The sequence below is a fragment of the Glycine max genome, chromosome 5 (genome assembly GCF_000004515.6).
Source record: "Glycine max cultivar Williams 82 chromosome 5, Glycine_max_v4.0, whole genome shotgun sequence".
Taxonomy (NCBI): domain Eukaryota; kingdom Viridiplantae; phylum Streptophyta; class Magnoliopsida; order Fabales; family Fabaceae; genus Glycine; species Glycine max.
In genome coordinates, this window is record NC_038241.2 from 41,920,455 (window position 1) to 41,934,230 (window position 13,776).

The 13,776-nt window shown below is 31.6% G+C and overlaps 2 protein-coding genes across 2 annotated transcripts; one reads left to right on the forward strand and one right to left on the reverse strand.

The window, feature by feature from the left end:
- Positions 1-256: 256 nt before the first annotated feature.
- On the forward strand, positions 257-3,331 carry LOC100804011 (pentatricopeptide repeat-containing protein At4g02750). The gene is made up of 2 exons (XM_003524298.5): positions 257-1,885; positions 2,048-3,331. The coding sequence occupies exons 1-2, from the start codon at positions 383-385 to the stop codon at positions 2,852-2,854; spliced, it is 2,310 nt and encodes a 769-aa protein (XP_003524346.2). The 5' UTR covers positions 257-382; the 3' UTR covers positions 2,855-3,331.
- An 819-nt stretch (positions 3,332-4,150) lies between these two features.
- LOC100780831 (mitogen-activated protein kinase 9) lies at positions 4,151-8,983 on the reverse strand. Its single transcript, XM_006580341.4, has 11 exons — positions 8,213-8,983; positions 7,184-7,592; positions 6,974-7,101; positions 6,768-6,827; positions 6,505-6,654; positions 6,146-6,301; positions 5,923-6,060; positions 5,757-5,830; positions 5,311-5,415; positions 4,840-5,053; positions 4,151-4,557 (listed from the first exon to the last, which is right to left on the reverse strand). The coding sequence occupies exons 1-11, from the start codon at positions 8,486-8,488 to the stop codon at positions 4,483-4,485; spliced, it is 1,785 nt and encodes a 594-aa protein (XP_006580404.1). The 5' UTR covers positions 8,489-8,983; the 3' UTR covers positions 4,151-4,482.
- Positions 8,984-13,776: the final 4,793 nt, after the last annotated feature.

Below are 13,776 nucleotides of genomic sequence, written 5' to 3' on the forward strand. Positions count from 1 at the left end.
AATTTATCAAAATTACAAAATTTTATGGGTCCCATAATTCATTTAATGACCATCTCTTTTACTTTTGTAGTTTTCAATAAATTTCAATAATCAATAGTGGAATCTATGCTAAAAAGAATATGTTATTAGCACTCCCATATCAGTATTTAACATTTTTCAATTATAAATTAGTGTTAATTTTTTTTTGGTAAAATGAGTATTAAAAAAACATCCTTGGTTTGAAGTTTGAACCATGGTGAAAAAACATGTTTGGTATCATGTATTGGGTACGAGCGCCAAAATTTTAATTAAACAAAAAGAAGCTGTATACATTACTATACTTGACCTTGTTACCTTGGTGCTACTAGTGTTCCATAATTCGCACGCGTTAGTATGGTAATTGATGAACAGCTTCAATATAATGCAATTCAAGTATGTTGTGAGACACTTGCGTATGCGCAACTCACGTTGTCTGTGTACGAATAATTATTATAGGAGTAAGAGACGAAGCACGAACAGCTACTCTCCATCCTCTGTCAAATTCAAAGACCCTGACATTGTTACATGGAACAAAGCCATTTCTTCCCACATGCGCAACGGCCACTGCGACTCCGCTCTCCGTGTCTTCAACTCCATGCCTCGCCGGAGCTCTGTCTCCTACAACGCCATGATATCTGGGTACTTGAGGAACGCCAAGTTCTCCCTCGCAAGGGACCTGTTTGATAAAATGCCTGAGAGGGACTTGTTTTCCTGGAATGTTATGCTCACTGGATATGTCAGGAACCGCAGGCTCGGCGAGGCCCACAAGTTGTTTGATCTAATGCCCAAAAAGGATGTTGTTTCCTGGAATGCCATGTTGTCTGGGTATGCCCAGAATGGGTTTGTTGATGAGGCAAGGGAGGTTTTCAATAAGATGCCTCATAGGAATTCCATCTCCTGGAATGGGCTGCTTGCAGCTTATGTTCATAATGGGAGACTCAAGGAGGCACGTCGCTTGTTTGAGTCCCAATCAAACTGGGAATTGATTTCTTGGAATTGTTTGATGGGCGGGTATGTGAAGAGAAACATGTTGGGTGATGCTAGGCAGCTTTTTGACCGAATGCCTGTTAGGGATGTCATCTCCTGGAACACTATGATTTCCGGTTATGCCCAGGTTGGAGATTTGTCTCAAGCTAAGAGGTTGTTCAATGAATCTCCAATTCGGGATGTGTTCACATGGACAGCGATGGTGTCTGGATATGTGCAGAATGGAATGGTGGATGAAGCAAGAAAATATTTTGATGAAATGCCTGTTAAAAATGAAATTTCTTACAATGCAATGCTTGCGGGCTATGTGCAATACAAAAAAATGGTCATTGCAGGGGAGTTGTTTGAGGCAATGCCTTGTCGGAATATAAGTTCATGGAATACCATGATTACCGGCTATGGTCAGAATGGTGGTATAGCTCAAGCTAGGAAATTGTTTGATATGATGCCTCAGCGCGATTGTGTATCTTGGGCGGCTATTATTTCTGGTTATGCTCAGAATGGTCACTATGAAGAGGCTCTAAACATGTTTGTTGAGATGAAACGAGATGGGGAAAGTTCAAATAGGTCTACTTTTAGTTGTGCTTTGAGCACATGTGCCGATATTGCTGCCTTGGAGTTAGGGAAGCAAGTTCATGGGCAGGTGGTGAAGGCAGGATTTGAGACTGGGTGTTTTGTGGGAAATGCACTTCTTGGGATGTATTTTAAATGTGGCAGCACAGATGAGGCTAATGATGTGTTTGAAGGAATAGAGGAGAAAGATGTCGTCTCTTGGAACACAATGATTGCTGGTTATGCTAGGCATGGATTTGGCAGACAGGCTTTAGTTTTATTTGAGTCAATGAAGAAAGCAGGTGTTAAACCTGATGAGATTACAATGGTATACATTCTATGCTTTCAGATTTTTTATTTAGAGCTTATCGTTTGCATGGATTTCTACTAATTTATCCAGTTGTGTGGAAATTTGAACCAGTACCATCAGTACTTCCTATTTTACACAATTAGTACATTCCAACTTAATCTTCTGATTGAATTGTTTCAGGTTGGTGTTCTGTCTGCTTGTAGTCACTCTGGCTTGATAGACAGGGGAACTGAATACTTTTATTCAATGGATAGGGATTACAATGTAAAACCAACTTCAAAACATTATACTTGCATGATTGATCTTCTTGGAAGAGCTGGCCGCCTGGAAGAAGCAGAGAATTTAATGAGAAACATGCCTTTTGACCCAGGTGCTGCATCATGGGGAGCTCTACTAGGTGCAAGCCGGATTCACGGCAATACTGAACTGGGTGAGAAGGCTGCTGAGATGGTTTTTAAGATGGAACCTCAGAACTCAGGGATGTATGTCCTTCTTTCAAATCTATATGCAGCTTCTGGCAGGTGGGTTGATGTTGGCAAGATGAGATCAAAAATGAGGGAAGCTGGTGTGCAGAAAGTAACTGGATATAGTTGGGTTGAGGTACAAAACAAGATTCATACATTCTCGGTTGGGGATTGTTTCCACCCAGAAAAGGATAGAATATATGCCTTCTTAGAAGAGCTAGATTTGAAAATGAGGCGTGAGGGGTATGTTTCTTCAACAAAACTGGTTTTGCATGATGTGGAAGAGGAAGAAAAGGAGCATATGCTCAAGTATCACAGTGAGAAATTAGCTGTAGCATTTGGAATTCTGACTATACCAGCTGGCAGACCAATACGCGTCATGAAAAACTTGCGTGTTTGTCAAGACTGTCATAATGCCATCAAACACATATCCAAGATTGTTGGAAGGTTGATAATCTTAAGGGATTCTCACCGCTTTCACCACTTCAGTGAGGGTATTTGTTCCTGTGGGGATTATTGGTAAGAATGGAGAGATATGGTGGAAATTAACCTAAGGATTAGTTGTACTCTTTGGGCATATTTATAATTATGTCTGTCTTGTTCCATGCGAATGTATAAAACTGACAAGGGTGATCACAAAATCTGAATTACTCAGCCTTATTCAGAATCACAAAGTATCACTATCATGATCTGATGGAAGTTGGAATGCGAGATTGCATGACTTGCATAGAATAAATGGAAGAGAAAGCTGAATGCACTTGATAGAATTACTTGGCCACTTGTGCGCGAAATCTGAGCACGATAGCAACTCCCAACTAACATGATTGCACCCCTTAAAGTATACAGTATTGAAGTCCCCTTATGGCTGCTGCGGTGGGGCGTGAAGACTAGAGTGATAAGTTTCGCCTTCCGATCTAGCACGAAACATTACTTCATTTTTATTTGTATTCATATCCAATACAATTTTTAAGTATAAAAAATATTAATAATTATTTTTTTATTACACTCATTTTTTACTTATTTCTTATTTATTTTATGCCTAGTCACTATTATTGGAAAGTTCTATGTTAAAAAAGAATTATGACTAGTTTGGATAAACAATTTAATCAAATGTTTATTAAGTGTCCATGTAATTGTGAATTATTTTCATACATTATTCTCAAACATTTGATAAACGAATTATTTTAATGCAAACCATTGTTTTACTTATTTACAAGCAAAAATAATTATGTGAGAATATAAAATGTGTTGAATGATAAGAAAGAATAAAAGAAAAGAAAGATCACGAATTTGATATCCTTTACTAACAAAACTAACATTTTAATAAATTAACATTTGTAATATAGTCCCGAGTGCTTTGAATCGATTCTTATAAGGTGTTCTACTTCAGTTTTCGATCAGCCATAATTCATTTTAATTTGTCAATGATTAATTCTAATATTTATTTATTATAGAAGTTCACATATAATTTATGATGATAAATAGCATACCCATCTCAGACCAAGTTGAGATGCGACTCTTGATGGATAAGGAGCCAATAATTATGTTGATCATCTTTGACCAATAAAGTACAATAGGCTCCACCAAAAAAAGAAAGAAAGTACAATAGGCCTAAATAATTATGTTGATCATCTTTGATCCACTCTGACTCTCACGTAAATTGACAAATAACTCGTTTTTATTGAAAATTCGGGAGAAATTTTGTCCTACTATGAAATAACTTAATTGTAATTAAAAAGGACATAAAGTCTCAGCTCTCAACAACTTAATCTTTCTTGAGAATCAACGGATTTCGATCCTCTAGAGTTACTCAGAGAACTGCATGAATCCCAATCATTCAATTTATTGCATAACAATTAATATTTTAAAATAAAATAAAATTTAATAAACCCACAACTGCACAACCTGCAGTTTCTTAGCGGAGTCGAATGCGTTGTATCTGAGGCCTCCAACGACAGGGGAAGAGCATGTTTTGCTAACATTGTCTCCTTTTTAGTTTCATAATAAAATGTGACTAGTATACATTGCATTTCCGTACACAAAATAAATAATTACAACAGTAATACAAGATGGCAGTTCATGACTAAATGAGTCCTAGCACTAACAACGAGGAGGATTTGCATGTAGTGCTTCAAACCACCAAAGTTATAATCAAGCATGGAGGGCAGCAATCTCACCTGTCACTCCATCCACTGCCTCATCATTTACCTCCGTAATTGGCTCTTGCTAAAGCAAAAAAAAAACGTGACATGAATATTGACAACACATATTGCAACCAATTATTGGATATTCTCATTATTTCAAAACCTCCAGCCAAGGAGAAATTATTTCATGGTCTTAGACCATGTGGTTCCCACCTTTTTTTATGTGACGCATTATTAACACTTTTATAAATTGAAAATTGTGATTACGTGGGTTACTAGAGATTGGTCGGGATCACATGACCTTGACCATATAATAACTTCTCTCAGCAAATAGCCATGCACTTGAAAAGATAGAGTTAGCTACCTCTGGATCTTTATTTTGTTTCAAAACTACACACTTGGAAGCACTAATGCTGGCACTCTTCAACAAGCTACGTGCACTGTAGTTTGGTTTGGAGGTTCCATTTTGAGCACCTGTCTCATCAGAACCTGGAGGACTCTGCTGAAGATTTGATCCACTTGGCTTTTCAGAATCGTTGTTTTGTTTACTTTCATCCTTGGGAGCACAAACTCGCTCTCTGCAAAAAGTGAAATTGCATTAGTCAAATGCGTATGACTCACTACCACAGAAAAGGTTAGCAGGCTTGTCTGCGAAATTCATCTTTGAATAGACATTAATAATCTGGATGGATGTTTAAAATCCAAGAGAATAATAGTAAAGTATAAAACAAATTAAATCTTCTAGAGAAAAAGACTAGGGCTGTTTAATGTGCAAGTTGGCAATCCAATTTTTGAAGTTAATCAAGTTTGAACCAAATGTAGAACCAACACTTGCCTAGGTAAGGAGGCATGCTGTCTCTGCAATGGTGGAGTGCTTCGTTCACCTTTGCCATAATGCTCCTCAAGATGTGCAAACTGTCGCTTGAACCGATCAACCCCACTACGCAAAAAGATAATATAGAATTGACAACCAATAACATGTTAGAGTTCTTAGATGACATGCGGAATACAGAAAAGAAAATTAGCCATTAGGAATTTTGTATTGAGACAGAATTTTAACTCTATAAAGAATAGCATCAACAAAATTTATATTCATAAGAAATTAAGATTTTAAAAGTATGGCAAGTAAAATAAGCATGACTATGTTTTGCTAAGAGAGGTTCTAGTTCTGTATAGATATTTGCAAAACAAAAATTAAAAAAAACAAAATCAACATAGTCTCAGGGCAACAGCAATAAATCGAAGCAAGTTCCTGTTAACAGTTATAAAATTATGTATTACCTTGGATACATGAAGCTAGTTTGATCTCCACCACGAAGATACTCCTGGAGCATCTGGGGATGATACTCCAAAATCTGTTCACTTGAAATATTTACATAATTCTTACCACAGGACAAAGAAGACAATAAATTGAAGCAGGAACAACATAAATGTACTATGATCACACCTCTCGATAAATCAACTCTCTAACATCATCTTTGGTCAATTTCCTTCTCTCAAATTCAAACTCAAGTTTTGAAATGGGTTGAGTGGATGGTTCACGGTCCATGTTCGCCAAGCCAGTGAAGTAAGGATCAGATAATGCCTGATATCACAAACATGACAGAAATAATGAAATATACTCTTAGGTAATTATCAATGAAATTATATATAGGTGATAGGAGATTAACCTCTTCAGCTGATGGACGATCTTTTGGATCAAATGCAAGTAGGCGCTCCAGCAAACGAAGAGCCAATGGATCTGCATTTGGAAATTTTTGGGAGAATGGAATTGGTTGTTTTTTCCTCATGCTATTAAGATACCTTTTAGCCTTTTCATTTCGAATCTGTAAAATTAAGATTCAGAATTTATCCACTAGAGGATATGGTATAGATAACAATAAACCATAAGGTGTATATTGAAAACATAACACAGGAAGAATTTTTAAAAAAAGGAACATTGGAAATTTAGAATTACTCCCATTATACCATGTCACAAGCCTGCACAATTGATTTCAGAAAACTTCAAATTAGATTTTGATATACTAACCCTTGCAATGGACTCAGGAGGAGGAGTCCCAAGCAAATCAGTCATGAGATCCAATTGGTGCACAACATTTTTCCCAGGAAACAATGGCTTCCCAGTGAGCATTTCTGCAAATATGCACCCAATGCTCCAAATATCAATTGCAGGGGTGTACTGCAAAAAGGAAATAAATTTAAAATTGCATGCATAATTCAATATATCAAGCATGTTCAATTGCTTATATTATATAGAACCCAAGAAAATATGTTAAAAGAAAAGAAGCTTACTTTTGAGAAAAAAGAACCACATAATTCAGGTGCACGGTACCACCGAGTTGCAACATAGTCCTTATTCAAAGTAGATAAAATAAGTCAGCAACAGGTTTAGGGAGAAACCTAGATGGCAATTTGCAATTTCCCACTCAAAAGCATAAAAGTCAGAACATAATTGATAAATGTAACCGTTCAACATGGTCACACAATGGTGCACTCACAGTCCAGAATATAGCTGATGGAGCATCATTAAATGAAACTCGAGCAAGCCCAAAATCACATATTTTTAGTTTGCAATCAGCGTTAGCAAGAATGTTTTTTGGCTTCAAATCACGATGAAACACATTTGCTGCAAGAAAAATGATATACTAGTTTAATATCACTATCTAAAAAAGTCAAGGAAGGACCTTGTCATAATAAGGATACAATACCTGTATGTATATATTTCAGGCCCCTAAGAAGTTGGTACAAGAAAAACTGATGGTGCTCAGGAGTAAGATCGTCATTTGCCTTGATTACTTGATGGAGGTCAGATTCCATCAACTCAAACACAACATAGATATCCCTGAACTCTCTCCGTGAAGGAGGAAGCATAATATGCTTAATTTCCACGATATCAGGATGCCTAAGCAACCGCAAGAGCTTAATTTCTCTAAGGATCCGCGTGGCATCAGATACATGCTCAAAAACATCATTGATTTTCTTGATTGCAACCTTTTCACCTGTGTGAGTATCAATGGCAGAACCCACAACACCATAACTTCCTTTTCCAACAACCTCTTGGATCTGATATTGACTTGCCTCTCCATACTCGGTAAAAAACTCTGTCTCTGGTGCACCCTGCTTGATCACCAGAAACCATTAGAAACATAATTTGAAGACTATAACTTCATTGGATCTCTTCTTGTGACCTACTACAATCTCTATTCAGCATAAAATCCATCAACAAAGAACACAATGTATCAAATTTACATAAACTGGCAATGACATTCAATTCGGTACTTCATCTCACAACATGCCATATATCATATCAGAACACACACCATAGAGCTTTTTTCTTTTGGTGTGTCACAGTAACAGGTTTCAACCTTCAAAGGCAATGACATTATAAGACATTGACACATCTATGCCGAAATTCAAACCTTGATTCCTCAGTATATGAAGAAAAGTGCCTGGGAAAGGAATTAATCAAAATCATGGCAGACTATTCCTCATCTCCTGTGCATCAGGTAATGCTTTGGCGTCTTGTTTTAGAGAGAGAAAAACAAGGATAGAACCAAATCGACCCGGTAAACGATAAAATAATCACAGAAAAAGATAAAGACGTGGGTGTGGAAAAAAACGAAACTTGAGCAGTAGCGAATAAGCGAAAAAATAAAACAAAAAGATAATAGAAACAGATCGCATTAAAAAAAAGCAAACCGGAGATGGGGCGATGAGAAGAAAAGAAAAAGAAGAACCTTTTTGTGATGATCCATGGAAGAGGGTCTGAAGGGGATTTGTGAGGGAACTTTGATGGGCTTCAAGGTAGAGAAATCGAAATCGAAATCGGAATCGGAATCGGGGTGAAGCGTGTTTGGAATTGAAGCCAATTGCGCGCGCAAATCTCTCACTAAGACGAGACTATTATTGGCATTGACATTGTTGTGGTCGTGATGGTCAGAAGAAGAAGAAGAAGAAGCGCGTCGTTGAAACAAGCGTCGAATCCCTTCCACGAGTGTTCCTCCACCACCCATGTAGATAGCTAGATCATAGATTTACTGCTTCACTCTTTCTTCGCCCCTTTGACTCAATCCAGCACTGCGTTCCCTTTTCTATTAACTTTTATTTTTATTTTTCCCCTTGTTTACTTTTCGGTTTCTTTCCCAATATCATCAAATTTGTTAACGAGTATTCTCCGTCGATAATCTAACTATTAGTCAACATTACTAATCACTTGTAGTAAAATTTCTTTTCCCATTCATTATTTTATCTGCATGATTACTTGAAACTTGGACGAATAATTTTTTCTCCTCCTCCTCCTCCCTTTTACCAAAATACCTTTTTTTATCTATCTGTTACACCCGAATGGGCGAATATGATGGACTGAGAGAGTGAGAAATGGCAGCTTTTGCTTTAGACAGAGATGATATTGCATGTTAAGGTGGTAACTGTCTGTAATGATCGTTACTTGGATTTGAGTACAAGGTTGAATGCTGCTGTGCCGTGCCGTGACGTGAGAATGGATTTGGAACACAAATTGCTCATTGCGTACGCTGATCTCTTTAATCATGATTCACGGATAATATTTTCTCATTTTGGTAAGGGTATCCCAATAGAATTTCTTAAAAAGAATTATTTATTTTTCATTAGAACAATGATAAAAGGAGTCTCTTAAAAATAAATTAAAAATATAAAAATACGAATGTCTTAGAGTTTTTTATCATTAAAATAAAATTATGTATAGATTTTTTATAATGACACTCTATAATCATAAAAAAATAACTTAAGAAACTCAGTTAAAAAATTCTCATTTTTCAAGTAAACTGATTAAGAAGTTAATAAAAATATAATATTTATTACAATTATAATAAAAATGTTATTAATATCAAATGTTATGTATTTTATTAAAGAAATCATTTTTAATTTCTTAATTATTATCCTAAAGACAATATTAACAAAGTCAAAATTTTAGTACTTTGCAATATTTTTGCATTTATTTTTAAGGTTAAAATATTTTTTTTGTATTTATTTAAAATATGTAGTCGAGTTTTGAAAAATATAACATTAATCACGTTTATTAATAAATGATAAAAAAAAAACTCTACAGTACCAAAAAATGATAAAAATTCTATTATATGTCTTAAAAAGAATTTAATTATAATGCAATAACAATGTTAATTTTTTTATAATTCCATTCAATTACAAATTTTTTGTTTGAATTTCAATTACAAGTTGAAATATAGATGGTTTTGCTGACTATTATAGCATTTACTTTAAAATTCGAAACTTTAATTATTTTTTATTACCACTTGATAGTATAAAAAATTTACACTAATGCATAAAAAATAAACTCTCATTAAAATACACTTAATCTTTAATTTTGACAAAAGAATTCCTTCGCAAGTTTGTGTTCATCAGCATTTGCAATAATCATTATGCTATTGCTATATTTATTTTCAATTATTCACTTATTTATTTTCTCTAAATAGTGAAGGGAGTATAATCATATTATTATATTCTTGTGTTTTTTAATTCTTATTTTACTAGTTTAAAATATCAATAAATCAAATAACTTAATTACAAGACATGCTGCAAGTATAAATAAATAATAGTACTAAATTACTAATAAATATATATTGAAACAATAAATCTGGAAAGTATAGTCAAACACGCAATAAAAACTGCTGACAAAAAAAAAAACACACGATAAAACTTAAAATAGGAAGAAGAAGAAGAAAAAACCGTGCATTACGTGGGCAATTTGGCAAGATATATTTTAAAAATTTCATGCAACATTATTGACAGCTATAAAACTCCAAAATATAGAAGCTTGCAGCGTATTCGCTATGTTAGTCTGAATTTCCATTGCCATAAGTGGAATACAATTATTGAGCGCTTTTCTAAAACAGCCAATCGGATTTTGAAACGTATAGCTATCGCCATTCGCTACGTGAGAAACATGTATCGTCATGTGAAACTGAAAAATGATAAATAAGGTTATGTTCGGTATCTGATATTTGATTTTTAAATATAATTTTCAAAATAAAATACATTTATCAAAATAGAACTAAATTGATTTTTAAAATAATTTTACATTCATTATTAAAATTAAGTAAAAAAAATTATGAATTTAATTTTTAATTTTAAAAAACATATTCTAACAACTGTTTTTTTCCCCTAAATACACATCCTCTCTTTTACTTTTTTCTAATCACACTACTTTTTAATTTAATTTTCAATATATATTACTTGAGACTTTGTCTTTCCTTTTTGTTTTTCTTAACTTAAAATATTATAAAATATAAATATTATATTATATAATTTATTTAATTAGTTTTAAAATTACTTATTTATTAAATTAAATTTTATAGTTTTGTTTTTTATTTTTTTAAAATAAAAAATATATATATAAAGAAAAATAAAAAATTGGATAAAATTAGAGTACAATTTTTTAGTTACTTTGTATGTACTTTGTATTTTTTGTAATTAAATTTATGTACTGTTGATATCTTTTTTGTTATGTTCGTTAATTCAAAAAATAAGAAAATTAGTTAGTAGTATTAAAATAAACTAAAAAATATAGTAAAAAAATAATTGATACATCTCTTATACAATAAACATAAAATTTCAAAGAGTAGTAGCTGTTATATTGAAAATATCTTTAAAAATATTTATTTAGCAGTTATCTTTTGCTTAAGTGATAAAAATTGATATTTTTATTATTTATGACTTGCAGATATTAAAATAAAAGATTAAAATATCCAAAAGATACTAATAACCACTAAATATAAGTTGTTTTTTATAATAAACATATATTAAAAATATCTTTAAAGATATTTAATTAGCAATTCTTTTATCTGGCATCTAAGTCCATGTGGCAAGAATATGAACCAGATTACTCGTTTCAACTCGCATTTCTACTGAGATGGACGAAGAAGAAAATGAACGGAAAAATAAAAAAAAATGTGAAATTTGCCAGCAACATAGTCATAACAAAAACAATTGTCCTAACATATTTCTATTAAGTTTTTCCTTAATCAAGTGTAATTGTTTAAGTATTTTATTGATAATCCAATATAATGTTCTTCTATAAATAAGTTGTTAAACAAAAAGTTTTCTCATTTTTAATTAAATCTAATGACATAAACAAACTAATTATATTAGAAAATTAAGATTTTAAATAAAAATATTTACCTAAAAAATATGTTAAGTAAATTAAATAATAAAACAAAAATAATTATATTTAATAATATCATTTAAAAAAAATAAAAAACAAAATTATAAATTTAATTTAATAAATAAGTAATTTTAAAACTAATTAAAAAATTATATAATATAATATTTATATTTTGTAATATTTTAAATTTAAAAAAATAGAGAAAGTCCCAAGTAGGGTATATTAGAGATTAATTTGCAAAGTAGTGTAGATTGAAAAAAATACGAGAAAATGTGTATTTACCAAAAAAAACCTTCTAACCACTATTATTATACCATTATAATTATCACTACCATCATCCCTCATTTATTGTTATTGTCATGGTCACCACCACAGTCACCACACCTTGTTGTTATTGTCTCCACTACTACCAACATTCACCACTATCACCTCCATTATTCCACCACCTTATTTTTGTCGCCTTCACCGCCAATACAGTGGCGTCACCATTATCAATATCATCATTGTTGTTGCTTACATAAAACACAAAACCATATATATGCAAAAAAAAAAAGTTACTTTTTGTGTCACTTACATCACTTGAGGTGATTTTTGGGAGGAGGGTACGCATCAAACAAGTTCCCAAACACATCATTCCTATGTGATTTCCTTGTATAATCAATTTAATGATGATTCAAGGATAATATAAAAAATATTTACATTATAACTTTATGAGTATATTTGAATTAAATATTTAAGATTAACCATTTTAAATATGATCTGATGTGCATTCAAATATTTTTAATCATTCAAATACGATTGGTTGAACAAGATATATAAGTTGTTGTAAACTCTTTATATATATTTGATTTTTACCCATAAAAATTAAATCAACCACTCATCTATATACTAACAGTATAAAAAATTATATACAATTATCTCATCATGACTCATTATGCAATCACAATATAAAATATTTTGTACCATCCCTATTAATGCATATGAATCAAATTTTATGTAAAATAACTTATCATATGTGCATCATTAATTAAATTATATCACATATATTGTAATTATGATAATTTAAAAAGAATTTGTTTTTTTATATATTGTTAATATAAAAAAATTACAATGTTAATCAATTAAAATAAATATATTAAATATAAATTTTAAAGTAATTATTCTGAAAATAAACAATGCTGAATATACATGATTATTAATGATTGGATGAAAGTATAAAAATATTTTATACTATGAATGTGTTCTAATTAAATTTAGATAAAAAATTTTATGTATTATGTTTAATATGGAATTTAAAAATTAAGCAATATCATTAATTGTTGGTTATATTTATCATTTATTATTAATGGTTAACACGATCGTTGTCATTTATTTAAAGATTGACATGTTGATTAATTATTTTCCATAAATTTTTTTGTAATGGATACATAATTCAAAAAATATTTTAATTTTGAAACCCTAATTTATAATCCTGATTCACGGGAAGACGAAATAATTATGCAAAATTAATATGATATTTCAAAACAGTTGTATATGACCAACTACGCGATAAATTAAAATATAGGACAAATTTTTAATAAAGTTTTATAGATATTTGTGGTGCTGTTTTTATATAGAATTTTTTTGAGGTTATTGTATTTTCGTCTTCTCATTTTTTTTAATAATAGTTGAGATATAAAAAAGTATAGTCTGATTGCTTATATGATACTTTCCTGTCTTTATTATAAGATCTGGTTAATTGATTCATTAGGATTAACAATTTTAATTAATTTAATTGAGAACATTAAATTTGTTTTAAATTGATATATTTTTTTTAAACTACTCATATGAACAAAACTAAACAGATTTTGAGGAAAAAAACTTGTTATTATTTATTTCCTGTAAAACGTCTTTTACAATCTTAAGAAAAAATACTAGTAGTTAACTAACAAACTGAGGAATAAGTAATTTGAATTAAAATGTGATATGAAGTTGGTCTGTTTTTAAAATCATACTCATAGTTAGAAGTTCCAAGTTGATACTTAGGTGACGATCACTACCGTCAACTATGGTAAAGGTAAGAAAGGTCGATAATTAATTTTTGTGTTAAAGAGTACAGATAAATTAGGAGATTTATAAAAAAAGAAAAAAAAATCTTTAGGATTT

What these genes read in the sequence shown, in the direction of transcription:
- LOC100804011 (XM_003524298.5), top strand. Translation starts at nt 383, where the DNA reads ATGAACAGCTTCAATATAATGCAATTCAAGTATGTTGTGAGACACTTG. An exon ending in AACCTGATGAGATTACAATG is followed by an intron (nt 1,886 to 2,047) that starts GTATACATTCTA and finishes GAATTGTTTCAG; the next exon opens with GTTGGTGTTCTGTCTGCTTG.
- LOC100780831 (XM_006580341.4), bottom strand. Translation starts at nt 8,488, where the DNA reads ATGGGTGGTGGAGGAACACTCGTGGAAGGGATTCGACGCTTGTTTCAA. An exon ending in CCATGGATCATCACAAAAAG is followed by an intron (nt 7,593 to 8,212) that starts GTTCTTCTTTTT and finishes GTGATCAAGCAG; the next exon opens with GGTGCACCAGAGACAGAGTT. An exon ending in CTCCTGAGTCCATTGCAAGG is followed by an intron (nt 6,302 to 6,504) that starts GTTAGTATATCA and finishes TTAATTTTACAG; the next exon opens with ATTCGAAATGAAAAGGCTAA.